This window comes from Mesoplodon mirus (assembly GCF_964341445.2).
Source record: "Mesoplodon mirus genome assembly, chromosome: 4".
In the NCBI taxonomy this organism is placed as follows: domain Eukaryota; kingdom Metazoa; phylum Chordata; class Mammalia; order Artiodactyla; family Ziphiidae; genus Mesoplodon; species Mesoplodon mirus.
The window spans coordinates 114899893-114921787 of record NC_138979.1 but is presented as its reverse complement, the minus strand read 5'-3'; the positions used below and the strand labels follow the sequence as shown (position 1 = coordinate 114921787).

Here is a 21895-nt window from a genome sequence, read left to right as displayed (position 1 = left end):
CCCGAAATCACGTGGTCTCCGAGTTGCAGGGTAACTGGTTACCACCAGGGGGAAGCAGCATCTGAGAATCTTACCGTAGGAATCCTGCGGTCAGAGTCTGGAGGAGGGACCCTACTGGCTCAGGCTCATTCCCTTTCCTCCCTCAAGACACTCCTCGCTTGTGTCAGACCACCTCTATGACACTGCTGCTTCCCCAGGGAGGCTGCAGTGTCCCGGAGTGTGGCCTGGGGCCTCTGGATAGCTCTGTACCACTTGTGCATCTGTGTTCCCCCACGGTGCCTGCTTGGTACCTACTAGGTCACCCCAAGTATCAGCTGAATTCAATGAAAGAAAGAAAGGAGGCAGGGAAGGAGGGAGCCCAGGCCAGGTGGCTGGATGGGGAGGGCTGCCCTTGGCCTCCCACAGTGTCAATTCCTTCTGCCTGAGTCCAGAGAGTCAGGTGGCAGGCTGCAGGGGGCCTTTAGCAAAGCTCTGTTCACCCCCCCTTTCCCTGGTGCCCCCAGATGGTGGGGTCAGGAAGAAAGAAGGACCACCAAGAAGCCTGGGCAAGGAAATGCCTCTTTATTGGTGCTGGAGGTGTTCCCGGGGAGTCAGATCACGGGACCTTCATTGGGACCCTTGCCCTCAGCTACTTCCTCCTGCGGGGGATACTCTGTCCCAAGGGCACCTCTTCTATCAGCTTCTGTAGGAGAGAGAAGATGATGATACTGGAAGCCCGGGGCTCACACACAGTCTGGACAGGGGACTTCTAGAGAGTGGGGTCAGAGGTGAGGCTGGGGGAGGCTTTACCTGTAACAAGCGGGCGTGGTAGGTGGCGGCATCCTCCCCAGGCAGCGGCTGGGGGCGCACATGCAGGTAGCGCTCAGCAGCCGTCTCCAGCTCCTCCACCTCATACAGGGTGGCTGGGTCCAGCGAGTGGGCATTGATGAGGCTCACCAGGTACTCTTTGTAGTGCGCCCTGGGGAGATGAGAGGGTGGAATATTTGTTCTTCTGAAGTTTGACTCATATCAACTGAGTGTGTCCAGCACTGTGCTGGGCACTAGCATACTCAGATGAACAAGACTGACACCCCTCGCCAGTTGCTCTTGTAGGCCCTTGCCAACCTGTGCACACCACCTTTCTGTGCCCTTGCCTAGAGAGGCCCCTCCCTCCCACTTCTTGCAGGACCTACTGCTTGCAGAGACCCACTCTTCTGCTCAGGCACACCCCCAGTGCTCCTGTGCCCCACGCCCTGCCTGGCACTCACTGGCAGAGGCCGGCATAGCCAGCAGGAGTCTCCTTGCCGCAGGCTTCGTCCCGGAACCCGTCGGGAACTTCCTTCTGCTCCATCACTCGGCAGCCACCTAGGGGTAAGGGAAGGAAGGGACCCTTTGTCCGGAGGGGGCCACTGCCCACAAAGGCCCAGGAGAACTAGGATATGGATGGAGGCACGGGAGGCAGCCTCTAGGGAGGGGACTGAGGACAGGAGCCCCTGCTCTAACAGCTGTGCCAGAGATGCCACTGTGCAGACCACTTCTGACACAGAAGCAGGGACCTTGCTGTCCCTGCTTTTAGCCAAGCTGACTTCTGGCCCATAATCATATACTCTCTTGAGACAGCTCTTTTGGTTGTGATTTAGCTCTTGCGAAGTTAGCTTATTCTGTGAAGGTCTTACTCTACACAAATGGTAAGAAGTGGGGCAGATTAGAATCATATATAACATCTTTCTGTTGCCCTCATGGAACCTAAAACAGTGCAACTGGTAAGTCTTTAATTAAATAGTCATTGAGTTAACTCATGAATCACTATCCTTTGGGAATGGGAGAATAAAATTAGCATTGAGGTGCCAGGCGCTTGAATGTGGCCTTACATAAAACAGCTTGGCTGCAAGGTGGATATGATCCCCACTTTACAGAGGAAGAAACAAGCCTAGGGAGGCTGAGTCACCAAAGAGCACAACAAGCAAGCACAGGATGGGCCCTGCGTCCTGGTCCCACCCCAGGCCCAAGCCTCCCCTTCATCCATCACACAGGGGGAGCCCAGCCCCTCCTCTTGCCTTCTCCCAGGCCCGACACTCACCTCCAGGCACTGCCCGGGCCCCCGCTGGGGGCTCTGTGTTGAACATGATGTTCTTGTCCTGAGGAGGGCAGAAGGATGGGCGTTAGCTTCCCTTGATGCCAGCCTGCTGGGTTTCTCGACATCCAGGCCTTTCCCTTCCTGCCACCCTGTGCCCTGCCTCCTCTCCTGGGCGACCGGCAAACCAGCCAGGCTGGTCGCCCCTGACCTGAAGCAGCCTCTGGAGCCGAGGAGCCGTCCAGTCCCGCAGGTAGAAGAGGCAGTCACGGGGGTGGTGGCCGTGCAGGGACTTCTTCACCCTGCAGTTAGGGTCTGGACATTTCTGGCGGAAACCCAGATGGGAGAGGGGAAGTTGGAGACTGTTGGGGTCCTGGCCTCTCAGGAACCCCTGCGTGAGGGGTGTAGGGGTGGGGGAGATGAGACATTGGAGGGTCTGGAGCAAGCAGAAGGGGAGAGAGGACAGAGAGAGGTGCTTTACCCCCCACTGTTCTCCTCTTACCCTGGGCTGTTCCTTAACGGCCTCCACCCCTCACTCCCTCACTCCCCATGGCAGCCCCACCCGGCTAGCCCTTCCATCCCCGTTCTCTGGGCTCACATTCTTGGCGTAAAAGGCATTGTAGCAGCCACTGCAGAACTGGTGGCGGCACTGGGTGCAGTGAAAGTGCATGCAGCCTCCTCGGGCCAGTGCGTACGAGAACTTGCACTTGGGGCAGTCTGCAAGGGACAGCAGGTCAGGGTTCGGGCTGCCACTGCTCCTCAGGCCCTCAGGAAGAGAGCCGCTGGCAATGAGAGATTACTGGGCAAACAGGCAACCTTACCTATGCCATTTTCCTGGAGGTACATCGCCAAGCCCTGGGCCTGGTACTCCGGGTCATTGGTGCGTTTCCAGTTCTGGAAATCTTCACAGCTCCGGCCTCGGTGCTGCTCCTCCCACTGCCAGAAGGAAACAAGCTTCCCATGAAAGCTCTATCCCAGGCCCTTCTTGCTGGCCCCTCCACTCAGATCCAGCGGTCCCTGGCTTAGTGTATGGCACTGCCATCCACCATTTGTTCAAATCCCAAACCGAGGGGCCAGCCTTGGTTCTCTCATCTCTTCACACCCGAAACATTCACCAGCAAGTCTTGTTTCCACCACCCAAGCCTAGCTCAACCCTGTCCTTTTCTTCATCCCTACTCTGACCACCTTTACTCCAGACCAGGTCAGGTCTCGTCTTGATTCCTAGTCTCTATGCCTCCACTCCTGCTCCCCTATGGTTCAGCCTCCACCTTGCAGCCAGCGTGCCTTTGAACGTGTAACCAACTGCACTGGGAGTGTTCTAGCTTGGAGGTTTGGGGGTAGGGTCGCAGGTGTTCATTTTATTATTGTGTTTTATATGACAGATGCAGGGACTTCCCTGGTGGCAGTGGTTGAGAATCCGCCTGCCAATGCAGGGGACATGGGTTCAAGCCCTGGTCCAGGAAGATCCCACATGCCGCGGAGCAACTAAGCCTGTGTGCCGCAACTACTGAGCCTGCGCTCTAGAGCCCGCGAGCCACAACTACTGAGCCCATGCGCCACAACTACTGAAGCCCACGTGCCTAGAGCCCATGCTCCGCAACAAGAGAAACCACCACGATGAGAAGTCCACACATGGCAACGAAGAGTAGCCCCTGCTCGCCTCAAGTAGAGAAAGCCTACACGCAGCAACGAAGACCCAACACAGCCAACAATAAATAAATAAATTAATTAATTAATTAAAATAAGTTAAAAAAAAAAAAGACAGATGCAACTTTTTCGTACCAAATATTAAACTTTCTAAAGGTAAATGAGAGAGCATCACCCCTTGCTCAGTCTTAGAATGAAAGGCCGATCCCTTGCTTGATTGGCCTCACGGCCTCTCCTGACCTGGCAGCTAGCTCCTCTCCGACTGCCAGCCACTCTCACCCTTGCTCTTGAGGCTCCAGCCACACAACACTTTTTCTGACTTTGGCCTTTCCATGTGTTGTTCTTTCTCTCCCAAATACTCTTTGCATAGTTGGCTTCTTCTTAACTTTCATGTCTGAGCTTAAATCCAGCCATTTTAGAGAAGACTTGTCTAACCTCTCGATCCTGTGTACTAGGTAAGTCCGTTTGTTTTCTATTTGTTTTCTTCATAGAACTCATGGCGATGTACAATTCTGCTCTCTCCCCTTCCCTCATCCCTCCTCCCTCCCTCCCTGGCTAGCCTGTAACCCTTTGAGCCCAGAGCTCATGTCTGTTCTGTTCTCCAGCACACCCTGCGTCTAACAGTACCTGCGGTGGCTCAGCAGGTATTTCCGAAAGGATGGATGTGCCTCACCTGGCGCTTACAGCGCACGCAGAAGGTCTGGTGACACTGGGGACATGTTGCCTCCAGCTGCTCACGCTCGTATATGAAGCCAAAGGAGCACTGTGGGTGCAAGAGCATAAAGCTGCCTGAGGCCTGACCAGGCACCACTCCCCACCCCTCCCTCCGGTCAGCAGCTCTGGGCAGGCCTCTGACCTGGGCACACCACAAGAACTTGGGATCTCGCATGAGCACACCCTCAGTCAGCTTCTTGTGGAACAGCGCATAGGCATCTGGCTCTAGGCTCTCTCGAAGCTGGGAACAGGATGTGGAAGTGGCGGGTGGGCAAGGCTCCTGTTCAAAGCCCAGGGCACCCTGGGTCCTAGGGACTGCAGTACCTGGATATCGAGGGTGGAAAAGTAGCTGAGCAGCTGCGCATCATCGGTGAGGTCGGGGCGGCCACAGGCAGGGCACACCATGTCTGTGATGTGTTTCTCCTTCAAGGCAATGGTGAAGTGCTGGCGGAAGCAGTCGGGACAGATAGTACACTCACAGGAGGTCAGAGCCTGCATCTGGTGGAGGGGAAGGGAAGGGAGGAAAGGGGGTAAGAAGTTACAGTTGCCAGCCGGGGGAAGGGGCAGTAGCCAGGTGTCTGCTATGAAACTGAGGTCTAATTAACAACTGGGCGGGAAACCTACATGTCTGAAGACCTTCAGATGGAAAAAAACAGACCATGGTGAGACCTAAGGTAAACGGAAGAATGCCCTCTAAAGGCACCCACATTCAATTAAAAGCAAACACACAATAACTGAATCACTTTGCTGTACACCTGAAACTAACACAGCATTGTAGATCAACTATACTCCAATAGAAAATAAAATTTTTTAAAAAGTTAATTTAAAAAGGAAAAAGGGCTTCCCTGGTGGCGCGGTGGTTGAGAGTCCGCCTGCCGATGCAGGGGACACGGGTTCGTGCCCCGGTCCGGGAAGATCCCACATGCCGCGGAGCGGATGGGCCCGTGGGCCATGGCCGCTGAGCCTGCGCGTCCGGAGCCTGTACTCCGCAATGGGAGAGGCCACAACAGTGAGAGGCCCACGTACCACAAAAAAATAAATAAATAAATAAAAATAATAATAAAAAAAATAAAATAAAAAGGAAAAAAAAGCTTGGGGGGGGGTGTGGATTCCCTGGTGGTCCAGTGGGTAGGACTCCTTACTTTCACTGACGAGGGCCCAGGTTCAATCCCTGGTTGGGGAACTAAGATCCTGAAAGCTGTGTGGCGTGGCCAAAAAAAAAGCAAACACAAACAACATCCTTGAAATGACAAAACTATAGCAATGGAGAACAGACTAGTGGCTGCCATATGACAGGAAGAGGGGAAGAAGGTTACAACTATAAAGCGGTAGCACAAGGGGGTTGCATTGTGGTATTTTGATTGTGTTGGTGGTTACATGAATCTACATGTGGGATCAAATGGCATACAACTACACACATACACACTGATGCACAAAATGAACAAAGCCTGCGGTCTAGCTAACATTGTACCAATATCTATTTCTTGGTCTTGATATTGCACTATGATTATACAAGATGTCACCATTGGGAGGAGGTGGATAAAGAGCACACAGGACTCTGTACTATTTTTATAACTGGCTGTGACTCTACATTTTTTTTTTTTTTTTCGGTACGCGGGCTTCTCACTGTTGTGGCCTCTCCCGTTGCGGAGCACAGGCTCCGGACGCACAGGCTCAGCAGCCATGGCTCACGGGCCCAGCCGCTCCGCGGCATGTGGGATCTTCCCGGACCGGGGCATGAACCGGCGTCCCCCGCATCGGCAAGCGGACTCTCAACCACTGCGCCACCAGGGAAGCCCCTACCATTATTTTAAAGTAAAGAGTAAAAACAAAAAAACATACAGAGCCAGCCTAACTAAACCGGGCTGTAGTTTGCCAAAGAACTGCCACTTCTGACCTAGAGTAAGTCAGAAGGGGCTCAGGAGATAAGAGGGGCCTATTCCTACCAAGTGGGTATTTGATGATTACATTAAAGAATGGTAATTTTTTTGGTGTGACAGTGGTATTTGTGGTTATATTTTCAAAGAGTTTTATCTTTTAGAGATACATATTGAAACATTACAGATAAACTATCTGACATCTGAGATTTGCTTCAAAATAATCCTATGTAGGGGCTTCCCTGATGGCACAGTGGTTGGGAGTCCGCCTGCCGATGCAGGGGACACGGGTTCGTGCCCCGGTCCGGGAAGATCCCACATGCCGCGGAGCGGCTGGGCCCGTGAGCCATGGCCGCTGAGCCTGCGCGTCCGGAGCCTGTGCTCCGCAACGGGAGAGGCCACAACAGTGAGAGGTCCGCGTATCGCCAAAAAAAAAAAAAAAAATCCCATGTATGTGTAGATGAAGTAAAGATTGGTCATACATTAATAATGGCTGAAGCTTGATGATGAATACATGGTGGGGGGACGGAGAGTGGAATCCATTACACAGTTTTCTCTACTATTGCATGTTCGAAATTTCCCATAATAGAACATTTAAAAAAAGAGAGGGAGGTGGCCTATTCCTGCCCTCCCCTTCCCAGAAGCCTTCAGGGGCACATGGGCAACTGCAGAGCAAAAGACAAGATCAGAGACAGGGGCTGGGGTAGAGTGAGGGTTCAAAGGGAACAGAGCAATTCTAAGGCCAGGGGCAGTGGGGAGGGACTTACGCGGTTGCGGGGCAGGGCCCAGCTGCACACGGCACACTCCTGGGCAAGCAAGCGGCGCAGGAAGGCTCGGTCTTGGCTCTGCCTCACAGCTTCTACCACGTCCCCCAACTCATAGTTCCTGGGTGTTTCCTGCAGTAGCGCCAGCGCCAGCTCTGCCCGGCCCCAGCTGGGGAGTGCGTGGACTGCCAAAAGCCGTCTGACCAGGCTCTGCAAGGCGATTCAGGTGGAGAGGGAAGAAGTGGCTGTCAGACCGCAGAGAGCCTACCCCTCAGCCTGCCCTCAGCCCTACTAAGTGGGCTCTTCACCTCCTTCCAGCACCTGCTTATCTGGCCCGTCCCAGGAAGGGGTGGGCTCAGGACCACTGTCCCAGAGGCGCTGATGGAAGGGCTCTAGGCGCTGGCGCTGTAGCTCAGTGAGGGCTCGTGCCACGTCACCCCCGTGTTGGAACAAGGCTTGAAGAGACCCCTCCTCAGGCTCAAAGCCCAGGGACCGGAGCTCCTGCACCTGTGAGTTGGGAGGGGCGAGAAGGAGTGAAGAAGAACGTGAGAGGCTCTGAGATCCACAGCCCTCAATCCTGCACCCCGCTCCAGCACAGCTGCTGCTACCTTCCTCCGCCGGGCCCGCACACACTCTTTCACAGCTTCATCCAGGTTGCCGTGACGATCCAGCCAGGCACTCCGGGCCTCCTGACAGGAAAAGGCACCCAGCCTCGGGTCCTGCTGTCCAGCCAGCTCAGCCACCATCTCCAGCACGTAGGGCAGCTCTGAGCGCAGCCACTGCAAGGGCACCTCGGTGCCCGAGTACTGCAGAGCTGAGAAGACCTCCTCTGGACAGGCGCCTCCGGCTTCCCCTTCCTAAGGCACGGTCCCGCCCAGACAGAGCGCCCATCAGGAAGGGCACACTCCACCCACCCTTAGCCCGAACCAAAATGCTGACAGTGCTTGAGCTCAGATCATGGATCACGTGAGCAGGACACCACAGCATGATACCTGCCGTGGGGGAAGGGTTCAATAAGAGGCAGCTGCTGCTAACAATGACAGGTTTTGAGAACTTGCATCAATCAACTGCAGCCTCTCCCTTCCCCCACAAGCTTATCCCAGGCCCAAGTCCTCACCCGGATCTTGAGCACTAGCTGGAGACCTTCCTCCCGCATCTTGTCTTGGCGCTGCTTCTCAAGGTCCCCACAGGAACTGGCCACGGGGGCACTGAGGCGTCGTGAAGGCCCTGGTTCAGGGAGTCGCTCTTCCAAAGAGCTGGCAAGGGGCTGGGGGATATGCTGTACTGGGATGGGGCTGCTGGTCCGGTTGCACACAGCACACACCCAGCCAGGGCCTGAGTTGCAGAAGGTACAGTGAATACAGTACCACACTGGAGTCTGGGCAGAGGAGAGCAAAGTGTCCTCCTGCTGGGAAGGCAGAAAGAATTATCCCATTGGAGGTTGGCTGAGGCTCAAGATGGAAACATAGGAAGCTGGGGGGAAGATACCCGGGAACTGAATGAAAATAGGGGATGAAGAAGTAGAGAATGGCCTGTGGTAACAGGTGCAAATAAAGAGCTGAGAAGGCCAGGAACAGGTTACCTGAAGGGGCTGCAGGCAAACGCCGGCATCCTGAGAATCCACTACCAAGCTGGGAGGCTGAGCCAGCCGAGGTCGCTCACATATGGCACACAGCACAACCGCAGCCTTATTCTCAAAGGTGCAGCTCTGGCAGGCCCAGTGACCCCGTGCAAGCTCAGGTTGTAGGCCCCCAGCTCCTTGGGGACCCTCAATCCCCAGCCCCAACCCTTTACAGCCTCGGGGCCGATCACAGGCCACACAGAGTACTGCCGAAGGTTCATTCAGCATGGCGCAGGCAGAACAGTGCCAGGGAAGACGGGCACTTGCAGGATCAGGGGAAGAAAGAGAGCTGTCTCCCAGGGCCAGCAGGGAGGTTGACTGAGGCTGTGGTGCAGCTGAGGCAGGTAAGCTGTAATGGAAAAGCAGACACGGCCTGCTGAGGGGGTGCCTGGGACCCTTACCCATGGGCATCCCTCATTCCCTGCAAGACAACACATGGCTCTGGCCTTTGCACATGTCTGGAACACTGCTATACCCATAGCCTGTTCAACATTTAAATGACAGCTTAAAGTCCGTATCTGGCTGGTAAATATCCCTAACATAGGGCCTGACCCCTATTAGGTGCTTAAAATACTACCAACTGATTGAGCTGATCCTTCTGACTAAGCTGCATCCTCCTACTACCTATCTGCACACCCAAATAATCTATTTTGCTATGACTGCTACTTGCTTGATATGTGTATCTATGATCTCCTGTAGGGCAGTAACTGGCTGCTTGCTCTCTATGAGACAGTCTTTAGCACAGATCCAGCACATAGTAGATACTCAAATAATTTTAAGTTCTCTCAATTTTGCTCCCACTCAGGAGAAAAAGGCCTCTCACCTGGGGGTCAGGTGGGTGGCCTGGGGGGCCAGAGGCAGGGTCTGGCGGAGGTGATGTGCACGGTCTGGGTGTCCATGGAAGAGGCGATCACAAGTTGGGCACAAGGCCTGTTTACAAGCTGAGCAGTGCAATGTGCCTGGGGCAGAACCACAGAGGAAGCAGGGACCAGGAATGGAGGCTGGAGAACAGGAAAAAATAGAACATCTTTCTAAAAAAGACCAGGTTACATTTGAATCTGCTGTGGAGGAGGACAAATCACAGACAACTTTTCAGCATATCTTTTCAACCCAAGGAAACCATTTTAATCTCTTTTTAAAAAGAAAGGAAAATAACCAAGAAAACAGAGGAAATTTCCATCAGTATGATCTACGAACACTCCCACCCCTCAATACAGGACAATAATACCTGGGGCAGAGGGTGTGGTGAGGGGGCCAGGAGCAATCTCCCTCAGTAAGGGGGCAAACTCTGAGAGCTGCAGTAGCTGAGGAAAAAGGACAGGGAATGAACAAGGGCTTGGGGACAGAGGCCCACAACAGGTCCCCTTTGTTCGCCAGGCCCCAGAGCCCCATTCCTGCCTTCCTTACATCATCTTCAACCTTGTCTTTCAGCAGCTGCTCCAGTGCTTGTGGTTCTGGATGAGTATTCTGCAAACAAGATAAGAAGAGTTCCCACCTAGAGCCCTGGAACAAGGCCCTCCCTCAAAGCCCTGGTCCCCCAACGTTCACAGGGTGAAAAGTACACAGAGATCCTAAATTACTGTGGGGACTATGCCTATGGTTCAGCAGCATGGGAGTCCCCACACTCGCTTTGTTGTTAGGCTGGGATTCCCAGCCCTGATGCTTAAGTCCTCAGGACTAGAGATACCTCACCTGTAGCAGCAGGCTGAGCTCTGTCCGAAGCAGCAGTACTTCCAGTGTGACTGTAGCAACTTGTCGCTCATCCGGCTCCTTCTGGCCCTCGGGGAAGCTCAACCCATCTGGCTGCTCCTCTGTGTAGCCATACAATCGCAGAACTTCCCGGCCCCCCTGCCACACATTCAAACCAGTCACCGCCCAGCAGGTCCCCTTCCCAATAGGGCTGGACCTCAACCCATTCAGCACAGCCTCAGGCCCTTTCTAGTCAACCCCCAGCCCAGGCTAAGTTCCCTTCTCCCATTAGGGGCCCAGGGGCTTCACCTGAACAGCATCCACTGTACTGCGAAAGACAGGGTTATTAAACTTGACCCCGCGCCAGTACCGGGGCCGCTGAGGGCTGAGGAGGTTGCGGCCATATTTCTCCAGGATGTTCAGGGCCGTGGAGAGGGTGTTGAGGTAGTTGTGGGGCTGGGAGCAGTCAGAGAGCAGAGAGCTGTGAGCCCCGGCCCGGACTCAGGTCCTCTGTCCTCCTCCCAACCCCGGCCGGGCCTCACCTCCCCATGAGCGTTGCAGCGGATCAGGCGTGCAGCATCCAGCTGCAGGTAGCGGGCTGCTGGCGGCAGAGAGGTGACCAGTAGCGGCCGGAGCTGCTCCAGCGAAAACGCCTGCCCGGAATCCCTCCTCAGGGCGCTCGCCAGCTCCTCGCGGGCCGCCAGGAAGGCCCGCTCCTCCTCCTCCCCCGGCATCCTGAGACAGGAGTCAGCCCCAGCCCGCTGCCCGACGGGACCCGGCGCAGGCTGTGCGCGGCCCGGGCGCCGCCAGGAGCGCCTGGGGTCTGGCTTCGCGGCCCGACCCGGTCGGCTCGGACGCCCCGGGTCACTCAGGGCACGGTCACTCTTCGGCCCCGGGCCCAACGCCAGGGTTAGCGGGAACAGGAAGTACTAGGAAAGAGGGCGGGACTGCGACCCAGATTCAGGGGAAGGGGCGGGGTCTAAGCTGGAGGAAGGGCGGAGGCCAAGAAATCGGGGGGCGTGGCCCAGGGTCCCAGCCAATGATAATGATAAATAATCCATGGCTCCTCCCCCAGAGCGCCTAGGCTGCAAACCCTGTTCTGGCGCTCTTCCCCTCCTTGGTCCAGGCTGGTCCCCCCTCTCTCCGGATAGACCCCGGCGCGGGGTTACTTTATTCCCCTCAAAGCCCTCCTCTCTATCCGGGACCCCACAGGGGAAATCCCACTCAGCTGGGGACTCAACTCTGGCCGGCCTGAACCCCACTCAAGCCCCTTCTCCAGTCAGTCTTGAAGATAGGGCGCCCTCCGGGAGGAAGCCCCCGCGCCTTCTCCCTTCCTATCCTCTGTCCCTTCTCCCTCCTACTACTTCTCCCGCCCACTCTGATCCCTCTCTGGCCCTTCCCCGTAGTCAAGCCTTCCTGGGGGAGCCCCACCATTTAGCACCCCCTTTCCCACTCTCCCACCCTTCTCACCCCAACCCTGACTGTCCCTGGACGGTTCTTTCCCCCTCTCTCTAAGCCCCTCCCCTTCCCCAAGGGACAGCCCCTGTTCAATCTCCGCAGGTCCCACTTTTCCTAGCCCCTCCCCCGGACAGCCCCTGGGTTTGTGACCGAGTCAGCACCGCCTCTTCTAGTCTCACAGGCCGAGAATGGCAGAGGGGCTCCCTACAGTAGGCCTTCCAGGGGGAGGGGGAAAAGAAGGAAGGGGGTGGGGCTGAGGGGGGCGGGCCTGGACGTGCGAAGTGAAAGCGAAAGCCCAGGCGGCGAACAGGGAGACCGGAGACCTAGCAGCAACTGGAGCAGCATGGCCAAGCCTTGTGGGGTGCGCCTGAGCGGGGAAGCCCGCAAACAGGTAACGGGGGACCGGGAGGCCAGGAAGGCGCCGAGGAGCCCTCCTAAATGGAGGCCAAACTGGGTGCTCCGAGGGACCAAGGCCGTGCCAGAGAAATCTCCCAACCTCTCTAAGTGCTTTCACTTCTGCCCGGGGATTACCAGATTCCTGCCCTCCGGACAATCTATGCACTGAGCATGGGCTTCCAGGGAAATCTGGCTTGTGGTGGGAAAGGACTGAGCCAAGTTGGAGGGCATCCTATTGGGGGTGGGATCTTACTCTGGACAACTGAGACCCTTAACCAACATCCGGGTACCTCTCTCTGTGCAGGTGGATGTCTTCAGGCAAGATCTTTTCCAGGAGGTAAGTCTTTTGGATTCAGGCGATTTGACCCAGAATCTTAGGCCAATACTTGAGGGTTGCAACTTCTCAGACTGATCCCCAAACCCACCCTCCACCCGCGCCCTACTTCACTTATTAAGCCTCCACCCAAGATAAGCTCTTAGTTATTGATCTCTACTTTTATCTGTACCCCTCTTAATACCTTCTGCGCTGCCACCTCTTCCTCTGCCCTCTTTTGGTGTGGAGGGAAAAGCCATGGCCCCAAAGCAGGAATACCACAGTTCTAACCTTGGTTCTGCTGCGTCCCAGCTTGGGGAATTCCCTTCAATTTTCAGGGCTTCAGTTCCCTCATTTATAAGTACTGGAGTCAATGATTTCCAAGGGCCCTTCCAGTCCCACTTCTCAGACATCTCACTGAACGTCTTCTGTGATTCCGACCCTTGCAATGTAACCCACAGGCTGAGGAATTCCTCTACAGATTCTTACCTCAGAAAATCATATACCTGAATCAGCTCTTGCAAGTGAGTAGTGTGGACCCCTCCTGCCCCATCCCATGGCCTCTCTCCTCTCCATCCACCCTCTCTAGCTAACAACTGGGCTCCGAATGCAGAGAACAGTCGCAAATGGTGGACTGGGAACATTAGGATAGTGTGAGGCCTGAGCCTAGGTTGGGAGGCAGAGGGTGGGTGGGATGTGTGGAGGGAAGGCTCTGACTCAGGATGAGGGGAAGAGGCTGGGCAGCCCCTGACAGTGAGCTCTGTGCAGGAGGACTCCCTCAACGTGACTGACATGACTTCTCTCCGGGCCCCGCTGGACATCCCCATCCCAGACCCTCCACCCAAGGATGATGAGGTGAGGCACTCATGGTGTAGGGCTTGGGCTATACCCAGTGTAAATGATGGTCCTCCAACCTGCATGACTTTTCTAAAGCTACTTTCCCCCTTTTTTCCTTAGATGGAAACGGATAAGCAAGAGAAGAAAGAAGGTAAGAGAGGAAGAGGTGGCTAGGAAAAGGAAAATGGCACACTGACTACTGGATGAGAAAGGGTCTAAGTCCCCTCTTTCTCACAGTCCCTAAGTGCGGCTTTCTCCCTGGGAATGAGAAGGTCCTGGCCTTGCTTGCCCTGGTTAAGCCAGAAGTCTGGACTCTCAAAGAAAAATGCATTCTGGTAAGCCTGGGAACTGGGGGACAGAGAAAACGAGAAAGGCCAGGCCCTGGTCTCCTTCAGAGATTCAATTCCTTCATTTAGGAAACTATTCCCCAAATAGGAAGCTTCCTTCTGTGCCTTGGGTTTAGATACCTTTTGTTCTCTATCACAATGGTATCCCCAAATCAGACTGTGCTGCATCTACCTCTATAACCTGAGAACCCACTGCTGTACCAGGTACAGAGCACAGATGCTATGATACAGTGAGTTGGTTTAAGAGCTTGGGCCCTAGAGGGAGATTGCCTTCGTTCAAATCCTGACTCTATCACTTACCTAACTGGTTACTTTAAGTAAGTAACTTAGACATTCTGTGACTCAGTTTTTTATCTGTTAAGTGGGTACAATAAGAATATATACCTTGAAACAAACAAACAAACAAAAGAATATATACCTTGAAAGGTTGTTGTGAAGATTAAATGAGGTATATAATACATAGCACAGTGCCTGCCATATAATAAGTACTCAGTTAAATGTACCTATTATTAGGAAGTAGCAGTAATCAGAATAGAGGGTTTGTTGAATGATTGCTACGTGATATCTCTTAATGTAGGTGATCACATGGATCCAGCACCTCATCCCCAAAATTGAGGATGGAAATGACTTTGGGGTGGCAATCCAGGTGAGAAAGGGTGTGTGAGGATGCTGACAGCAGGGAAAGACTTGGGGAGTAAGGGATAGGAGCTAGACAGGAACTGGGAGGAGGAGGGAGATGGTGAGTGAAGGAGGGAGGAGATGAAGAAGGGTTGTCTTTGCTTTCCACTCTTTTGTCACCACAGGAAAAGGTGCTGGAGAGGGTAAATGCAGTCAAGACCAAAGTGGAAGCCTTCCAGACAACCATTTCCAAGTGAGGGCAGCTGGAAGGCCAGCACCGGGGTCTGCAGGGACATTTCTTTGGGACTCCCAAAGCTGGGCATGCCTATCGGGATGAAGCGGGGCTTTGGGAAGGGTCTGAGGGAGTACCTCTCTCTGAACATCCATTCCTGTGGTTACTCCGCTTGCTTCTGGCAGGTACTTCTCAGAACGTGGGGATGCTGTGGCCAAGGCCTCTAAGGAGACCCATGTAGTAAGTGGACAGTTCACCAGCCTTTTAGCTGAGGCTGCTGGGGATGGGGGATGATGAGAAAGTGGGGGATAGAGGTCCTCTTTGTCTCATTTGTGACCTTCCCAATGTGGAGAATATTAAGCCCAGGAAAACTGATTTAGGCTTCAAAAACCTTGACTCCTTTCTGTTTGATCCTCTGGGATCCCACTTCTTGGCTGAGAAGGGGCTCATTCCTCAAGTTACCTATTCCTTGTATGAGGAAACCAGACTAATGTCCCAACCTCCCATGGGGCTGACTCAGCTTTGCCTTCCACATCCCAGATGGATTACCGGGCCCTGGTGCACGAGCGAGATGAGGCAGCCTATGGAGACCTCAGGGCCATGGTGCTGGACCTCAGGACCTTCTATGTGAGTGTGGAGTAAGCCCCTAAGGGAGGTGGATGAGGGGGACAGAGGAAAGGCCAAGAACCTGACTGTTGACCTCTCGCCTTCTTCCAGGCTGAGCTTTACCATATTATAAGCAGCAACCTGGAGAAAATTGTCAACCCAAAGGGTGAAGAGAAGCCATCTATGTACTGAGCCCAGGGTTAGAAGGGAAATAAATGACCTATACTTTGTGTGGATAACCTCTGGTGTGTGTCATTCATTCAAAAACATTTACTGAATGTCACCTATATCCCGACATTAAATGTGAATATGGTGATGAGAAAGGGAGGGGTGCCAGGAAGATGAAGATGAATTAAAGGTCCATCCTGTTCTTAGGAAGTCATCCTAAAGAACAGGGTGGGAACTGTTACATGCCATGACAGCCATGAAAATAACCTGTATTTGGGAATTTCACAAGATTATTTCCATCTGGAGGTGTCATGAGTGCTTCCTGGAAGACATGGCATCTGGGCAGAGCCCTTATAGGAATAATCAGGCTTTGGACAGACTGGGGGAAAGCTCTGAGGCTGAGGTCAGGGAATGAAGAAAGGCACAACCCTTTCTTCAGAGCAAACCTGGAGGGAGAATGAGATTTCACTGGGAAAATTATGGGTAAATGGTTGGACTGCTTCTCAAGGGCTGGGAGGGGCAAAAACGCTCCCAAGGCATTAAGGCGAAGGAAATTATACTACAAGACATTATGGGAAGGATGGTTCAATAAAATTCTTTATGACCTTTACCCTCCTCCTTCAGCCAATGCCATCTTTATTTCTGCAGTCATTACATTGAGGAAAGCAAGGGCCAGATAACCTGTAGTTGCAAAAGTGGCACGGCTTATTAGTAAGTGGCAAAGCCGCTCTAGAGTACAAATCCACTCATTCCATAGTTGGAGCCAAGCTGTCCGCTGCGTACCGACATTCGAAGCTCCGCGGCTCGGGAAGACACCAGATGAGGGGCGCGGGCTCCACCCAGGTGGCTCAGCGGGGCCTGTAGGGGCGGGAGGCAGAGGTAACAGACGCAGCCATCTTGCAATCAAGAGCCGAAGTGGGGTAGCCTAGCCAATCAGCGTGCGGGTAGCTTTCTTTACAGTCAAAGGCGGGACAATGTTGGATGTTGATTTGGCAAAACGAGACCCTCTAAGCCTATCAAAGAGCACCACGTGGGCGGGACTCCAGAAGCCGGTCCGACTTGGAACCCTGGTTATGTGTCCCCAAGGCAGGCGCATCTCTGCTGCCGCCGCTTGGGGGCGGGGGAGGCGGAGCTCTGTGCTGCAACATGCAATCCCGGCCGCCTGCATTCCGGGGCGGGTGGGGGCCGGGGGTCGGGCGCCGGGCTGAGGTCGGCCGGAGCCGGCGGGCTGCCTTCGAGTCAAGTCAGCGTCACCGTCGAACCTAAGTGAGGGGGCACGGGGAAGGGCCCAGGAGGGCTTGGGGGCGCTGGAGGGGGCTTCGCGGACGCGAGCTGGGGCCCCGCTCGCCATGGGGGAGGTGGAGATCTCGGCCAGGGCCTACGTGAAGATGTGCCTGCACGCCGCCCGTTACCCGCACGCCGCTGTCAACGGGCTATTGCTGGCGCCAGCGCCGCGGTCGAGAGAATGCCTGTGCCTCACCGACTGTGTGCCCCTGTTCCACAGCCACCTGGCCTTGTCTGTCATGCTGGAGGTCGCCCTCAACCAGGTGCCGCCGCTGGACGCCCACCGACCACCGCGAAACCCCCCAACACCCCTAGCCCAAGGCCATCCCTGGCCTCTTGGCAGTAGTGCGCACCCATAGGGCGGGCGGCACGATTTAGTTACTGATGGCGCTTTCCCATGGCAGGTGGATGTGTGGGGCGCGCAGGCCGGGCTGGTAGTGGCAGGGTACTACCATGCCAATGCAGCTTTGGACGACCAGAGGTGAGTGGGGAAGCCAGAGGCAGAGGGCTAAGGGTTATGGGGTGGGGGATGTCAAGAGAGCCCCTCTTGGTCATTCCTTCCAGCTTTCCTTCATCCATCCAAGGCTTAGCCACTGTAGAGCTAAGGTACCTACTAGGCTAGGTAGGCAGTGAGAAAATATAAAGAAATGTTATTTTCCTCGAGGAGCTGCGGTGGGGTGGGAAGGACAATAACAGGCTGACACCTGCTGTAACTGAGATGCCCCCCAAGTGCTGAAAACACAAAGGAAGCCCAACCAGCAGCTTCTAAAAAAAGGAAGTTTCTTTTTATATATACAGTTCACCGTTTAGCAACACGGGTTTCAACTACCTGGGGCCACAAATAGGCGAAATTTTTTCACTGAATAGGTACTCCAGTACTACAGGATCCGAGGTTGGTTGAATCCCGATGCGGAATCCGGAATAGGGAGGGCCCACTGTAAAGTTACCTGCAGATTTTCAACTGCGGGAGGCTCTGTGGCCCCTAGCCCCCTCATTGTTCAAGGGTCAACCGTATACAGAAAAAATTATCTACTTATACAGTAGTCACGTATTTGGAGCAAATTATACTGTTTTGTAATTTGCTTTTGTCTCCTTAATAAATACCTGACATCTTTCCATCCCTACACTAATATCTACCTTACCCTATCAGCTATACAGTATGAACATGGATGTACCATAATTTATTTAGTGCCTTAAACATTGAGGTTTCAATTTTTTTGTTATTACAGACATTGTCCTATTATTACAGTAAATTCTTCGCTAGTAGGGTTTCTGGGTTAACATACAATATAAATCTGGATGGTTATGCCAAATTACTCTCCAAAAAGACCACCTTAGATTTCCACTCTCACCAGCAGTGTCTGAGCACCAGTTTCCCACAGCGCTCAAGCGTAAGTCTTGCACAAAGCAGTCAGGCAGGCCTGATGCCCCCAGGCCAACTACAGGGAAAGCCCGTCACTGCCTCCACGTCTTTGGGCCCTGGGAAGCCCACCTCAGATGGACGGGGTCTGCCCACAGGAGGCACTTCACAACTCTGATCTTCCTTCTACACAGCCCTGGGCCCTTGGCCTTGAAAATCGCTGGGCGGATTGCAGAATTCTTCCCTGATGCAGTACTTATTATGGTGAGGCTTGGGTTTCAGAGTGGGGAGTTGGAAAGAAAGTAGGAAGGGGGAATCCTCGAAACCCTCACCTGCCCTTCCTTGTCCACACAGTTGGATAATCAGAAACTGGTGCCACAGCCTCACGTGCCCCCAGTTATTGTCCTGGAGAGCCATGGTCTCTGCTGGGTCCCCAAGGACAAGAACCTGTGAGTGCCCCACTCCCTCCACCTCTTCTTGGAAGCCCACAGCTCTCCTCTGTTGTTGGTTCTGCCCTAAGCGTCCTTCTTTAGAAGCTAACCTCTGCCAAGTGTCTGGCCCCTCTGCCTGCTGAGTTTGACCTCCATGGGGGTTGTTATTTCAGAGTGATGTGGAGGGACTGGGAACAGTCCCGGCAGATGGTGGGAGCATTACTAGAGGGCCGGGCCCACCAGCACCTTGTGGACTTTGACTGCCACCTTGACGACATCCGGGAGGATTGGACCAACCAGCAGCTCAACGCCCAAATCACCCAGTGGGTTGGTCCCACAAATGGAAACACCTGAGCCAGGGCCAAAGGGGAGGCTCAGGATGCAATAAAGAGACTTGGGCTGTTGGATGGTATGACTATGTATTTATTGTGCCTGGGAGGCAAGGTGAGGGAGAAAACAGACAGAAGGTGGGGAAAGTCTGGAATCTCCTGTGAAAGTGAGGAAGGTCTCTGCTGGACCCATCACAGAATGAGAGGAGGCTCTCAATAGATCATTCCCTTTGTTTCTCCCCTGGGCTTCTTGAGCTTCTCGAAGTTCTTCAGAATGATGTCATATAACACAGCCTATGGGACCAGGGAGGAGTAGGGGTCAGCCACAGGTCCCCAGTGGCTCTGTGCCCCATTTCTAGCCTTGTGGAGAGGTCGAGCTTTGTTACCCTTCACCCCCAGCCCGCAGGGTCAGGGAGTGGGTGGCCTGGGAAAGCTGCCTCTGCCCACTCCTGCCCTCGCCTCCTCACATAAGCGTTGCGGATCTCCATGACCATCAGCCGGATATCCCGGTACTCTGCCTCATCCAGTTCGTGCACCAGCTGCCGATAATCACCCTGTGGGAGACTCGGGTCAGGCCTGACTTCAAAGGTGTCCCTCGTCCCATGCACCCTGACCTGGGCCTCACCTACCACGTGGGGCTGCTTAGCCGCTTTGGTCACAGCATCACCTCGCTCAGAGAAATACCTGTGGGAAGTAGAAGGGTTGGAGTAGGGGGAGGAGGGAGCACAGGCCTCAGTCCCAGCCAAAGGCAGAGCAGTGGGCAATCACTCACTTGGAGATTTGAGTGTGGAAGCCTTCCAGCTTGGTGTGAAGGGTGGTCATCAGTTCAAACACCTTCTCCTGGGGAAAGAAAGGGGGAAAGTGGAAAAGCAGCATGGACGGGAGAAATAAGGAGGGCAGAGGAGTGGGGCAGTGTCCTCACCTGGACAGCCACTCCAAAATTGTTCCCATCCTCAATCCGAGGTATCTGCAGTTGCAACCAGGTGGTGACCTGGGAGGAGGGAACGACGTTGAAACCCCATCAGCCCCCAACCCAATTCCCAGGTTCCTGTCCTCCTTTGTTTCCCTGCCCATGGTGGGTGGAAGTATGCCACGTTTGTCCTGAACCCCCGAGCCTGGAATTCTGGCTTCACTTGCTGTGCCCTCTCCTGCTAAGACCTGGCAGGTGCCATACCCAACTGGCAGGGACGAAGGAGGACAAAGGGTGGGGGTGGAAGTGGGAGGGCTCACCAGGTTGAGCTTCTCAATGACATCCTTGATCTCAGGCTTCAGGCGCTGCAGGAGGACCACGATCTTCTCATTGCAGTTCACTGGGCCACAAGGAGGACCTAGGAGGTGGGCACTGGGTCAGTCACATGACTGGGGCTGTGCAGGGCACGGAAAAGGCATCCTTAGGGAGGAGCTCCTGGGAGGTGAGGCAAGTCCCTTTCACCATAGTGATACCTTTGTCTTCATCTTCCCCTTTCTTCTTTTCATCCTTGTCTTCCTTCTGTAGGGAGAGGGGGTCTCTTAGGCAGGCCTAAGGCTGATTTTCCCCGTAATGGGTCCCTCCTTCCAGCTCTTGCCAACTTGCCTCCTGTTGTTTCTTCCGCTCCTCCTTCTCTTTCTCCTTGACTGGATCAGGCACTGGGATGTCCAGCGGGGCCTTCAGATTGCTCAGGTTGGCTTCATTGAGAGCTGGCTCCTGGTGCAGGGGGGGAGAAGGGCTGGAGGCAGGGGAGGGCTCTCACCTCCTCACTCTCATGGCCCAGCAGGCTCTCCCTTTGGCCTCTACTCTCTACTCCCTGCCCAGCCCCAGTACCTTTAAAAATGCATCCAACTCAGAAATCTTCTTGGGGAAATAGCTCCCGAGCAGGTTCTCTGTCTGTGTGTAGGGTAAGGGTAGGGGAGGATGGCGGTCAGAATCACATGCCCCTCCTAGGCAGTGAAGCAAGGCTGCCACTGCCCAGCAAGGAAGGGCTGAGCAGTGGGATTGGGTAGGGAGGGGTGGGGTGATGACGGGTCAGGTCTTACCTTAGTACATAGGTCTTCACGGAACACATCCACCTGTGGGACACAGACAGCCCTTCAGACAACTGGCTTTATGGCCAGTCTGTTCAAGGACACTTAGGGTTGTGTAGGGTCTGACTTGGGGAAGAAGGGTGGAGTGGACCCAGGTGGGGCGGGATTTGGGAAATGAGAACATTCCTGGAGGTGAAGGGCGAAGGGTTCAAGCGGAAACAGATCCCTAGTGTCTCCTGGGCTGTGGGAGGAGGGATGTAAGAGAGCCGCTGCGACTGGGGAAGGGGCGGAGTGCCCTGTGGAGCGGGCCCCGGGGCCTCCTGTGGTGGCCGGGCAGGGTCCGCTCCCCGTCTGTGTGTGGGCCTGGGCCCGGGGCCAGCGTACTTCCCCTCCACGCCAGCGCTCCGCTTCACCTCACCCCGCCGAACCTCGGCCGCCTCGCCTCTCTCTCCCGGCAGGCAGACCTGGCCGGGCTCCCCGGGCTCAGGTGCTCTGGGCACGGAGGCTCACGAGGGTTCGGATGACTGACCCCGACTCGAGTCGGGGGGCTGGGTGGGAGCGGGTCACAGACGCCCTCAGCCTCTCGGAGCCACGCCTCCCTGATGGGCCCTTCCTCGAACCCGCAGCGCTCACCTTGGCTTGGGCTTCGGGCAGGACCCTGAGCGTGGCCATGGCCGGGGCGGCGGCCTCGGGCCGCACGCGGAGTGAGGAGTGGGCACGGGGAAGGGAAAGCGAAAGCAACACTCGCTCCCCGCACTGCCCTCCTGGGTAGTGGGAGTGGAGGCACTGGAGGAGGCGGGGACAGACCAGAGAAAGGCGAGGAGCGGAGGGGCTCAGGGAGGCAGCCCAGCCGCGGCCTCCCCCTAGAGCCCGAAAGGCGCGTTTCCAGCGCCCCGCCGCCCCGCCCTCCCCGCCCTCCCCACCGCTGCCAGTCTTTCGACTCCCCGCCTACCGACTCCGCCCACCCCACCTCCTCCCTCCCCGCCCTGCCTTCTACGCCCCCGCCTCCCCGGCCCCAAGACCAGTGTCCACCTCTAAACTCCCCGCCTCCCATCTCCCTGCCTCCTGACAGCCCTCTGGCTCTCTTCTTTCTCTGCTCGTCCTGGGACAGTGATTAGCCTTATCTGGCTCTCCTCCTTTTTTTCTCGGT

At 55.1% G+C, this 21895-nt stretch overlaps 4 protein-coding genes across 9 annotated transcripts; 2 read left to right on the top strand and 2 right to left on the bottom strand.

The window, feature by feature from the left end:
- Nucleotides 1-497: 497 nt before the first annotated feature.
- RNF31 (ring finger protein 31) lies at nt 498-11308 on the bottom strand. 4 transcript variants are annotated; one of them, XM_082619201.1, is made up of 21 exons: nt 10908-11308; nt 10675-10821; nt 10369-10524; nt 10084-10143; nt 9905-9980; nt 9500-9677; nt 8638-9025; nt 8173-8463; nt 7664-7912; nt 7377-7562; nt 7059-7265; nt 4739-4912; nt 4557-4655; nt 4374-4463; nt 2875-2989; nt 2652-2770; nt 2265-2489; nt 2060-2117; nt 1248-1344; nt 790-958; nt 498-682 (listed from the first exon to the last, which is right to left on the bottom strand). In XM_082619201.1, the coding sequence occupies exons 1-21, from the start codon at nt 11097-11099 to the stop codon at nt 629-631; spliced, it is 3330 nt and encodes a 1109-aa protein (XP_082475327.1). In that variant the 5' UTR covers nt 11100-11308; the 3' UTR covers nt 498-628. The 4 variants fall into 4 exon arrangements, with proteins under 4 accessions (XP_082475327.1, XP_082475328.1, XP_082475330.1 ...); XM_082619202.1 differs by having other exon boundaries at nt 2265-2378; nt 10908-11307; XM_082619204.1 differs by having other exon boundaries at nt 2265-2378; nt 7664-7744; nt 10908-11307.
- A 759-nt stretch (nt 11309-12067) lies between these two features.
- On the top strand, nt 12068-15411 carry PSME2 (proteasome activator subunit 2). Of its 2 annotated transcripts, XM_082618846.1 has the most exons (11): nt 12068-12214; nt 12524-12556; nt 12994-13056; nt 13301-13387; nt 13490-13520; nt 13607-13704; nt 14294-14362; nt 14520-14587; nt 14752-14806; nt 15107-15193; nt 15284-15411. In XM_082618846.1, the coding sequence occupies exons 1-11, from the start codon at nt 12167-12169 to the stop codon at nt 15362-15364; spliced, it is 720 nt and encodes a 239-aa protein (XP_082474972.1). In that variant the 5' UTR covers nt 12068-12166; the 3' UTR covers nt 15365-15411. The 2 variants fall into 2 exon arrangements, with proteins under 2 accessions (XP_082474972.1, XP_082474973.1); XM_082618847.1 differs by lacking the exon at nt 14752-14806.
- Nucleotides 15412-16523: 1112 nt separating this feature from the next.
- Nucleotides 16524-18827, top strand: EMC9 (ER membrane protein complex subunit 9). 2 transcript variants are annotated; one of them, XM_082620161.1, is made up of 6 exons: nt 16524-16606; nt 16845-16887; nt 17029-17105; nt 18179-18248; nt 18339-18433; nt 18589-18827. In XM_082620161.1, exons 2-6 carry the CDS (start codon nt 16864-16866, stop codon nt 18767-18769), a joined length of 447 nt encoding a protein of 148 aa, XP_082476287.1. In that variant the 5' UTR covers nt 16524-16606; nt 16845-16863; the 3' UTR covers nt 18770-18827. The 2 variants fall into 2 exon arrangements, with proteins under 2 accessions (XP_082476287.1, XP_082476286.1); XM_082620160.1 differs by lacking the exon at nt 16524-16606 and having other exon boundaries at nt 16645-16887.
- Nucleotides 18823-21629, bottom strand: PSME1 (proteasome activator subunit 1). Its single transcript, XM_082620159.1, has 11 exons — nt 21379-21629; nt 20758-20790; nt 20546-20608; nt 20318-20428; nt 20188-20233; nt 19975-20072; nt 19667-19735; nt 19517-19584; nt 19374-19428; nt 19212-19298; nt 18823-19038 (listed from the first exon to the last, which is right to left on the bottom strand). The coding sequence occupies exons 1-11, from the start codon at nt 21415-21417 to the stop codon at nt 18958-18960; spliced, it is 750 nt and encodes a 249-aa protein (XP_082476285.1). The 5' UTR covers nt 21418-21629; the 3' UTR covers nt 18823-18957.
- Between the last annotated feature and the right edge of the window lie 266 nt (nt 21630-21895).

Coding starts and splice junctions, on each gene's coding strand:
- PSME2 (XM_082618846.1), top strand. CDS start 12,167: ATGGCCAAGCCTTGTGGGGTGCGCCTGAGCGGGGAAGCCCGCAAACAG. Junction 13,057..13,300: donor ACCTGAATCAGCTCTTGCAA/GTGAGTAGTGTG, acceptor AGCTCTGTGCAG/GAGGACTCCCTCAACGTGAC. Junction 14,363..14,519: donor ACTTTGGGGTGGCAATCCAG/GTGAGAAAGGGT, acceptor TTGTCACCACAG/GAAAAGGTGCTGGAGAGGGT.
- EMC9 (XM_082620160.1), top strand. CDS start 16,690: ATGGGGGAGGTGGAGATCTCGGCCAGGGCCTACGTGAAGATGTGCCTG. Junction 17,106..18,178: donor GCAGCTTTGGACGACCAGAG/GTGAGTGGGGAA, acceptor CCTTCTACACAG/CCCTGGGCCCTTGGCCTTGA. Junction 18,434..18,588: donor GTCCCCAAGGACAAGAACCT/GTGAGTGCCCCA, acceptor TTGTTATTTCAG/AGTGATGTGGAGGGACTGGG.
- PSME1 (XM_082620159.1), bottom strand. CDS start 21,417: ATGGCCACGCTCAGGGTCCTGCCCGAAGCCCAAGCCAAG. Junction 20,429..20,545: donor AGTTGGATGCATTTTTAAAG/GTACTGGGGCTG, acceptor CCCCTGCACCAG/GAGCCAGCTCTCAATGAAGC. Junction 20,073..20,187: donor AGGGGAAGATGAAGACAAAG/GTATCACTATGG, acceptor CCCACCTCCTAG/GTCCTCCTTGTGGCCCAGTG.
- RNF31 (XM_082619201.1), bottom strand. CDS start 11,099: ATGCCGGGGGAGGAGGAGGAGCGGGCCTTCCTGGCGGCCCGCGAGGAG. Junction 7,913..8,172: donor AGCTAGTGCTCAAGATCCGG/GTGAGGACTTGG, acceptor ACCGTGCCTTAG/GAAGGGGAAGCCGGAGGCGC. Junction 4,656..4,738: donor TTTCCACCCTCGATATCCAG/GTACTGCAGTCC, acceptor TCCTGTTCCCAG/CTTCGAGAGAGCCTAGAGCC.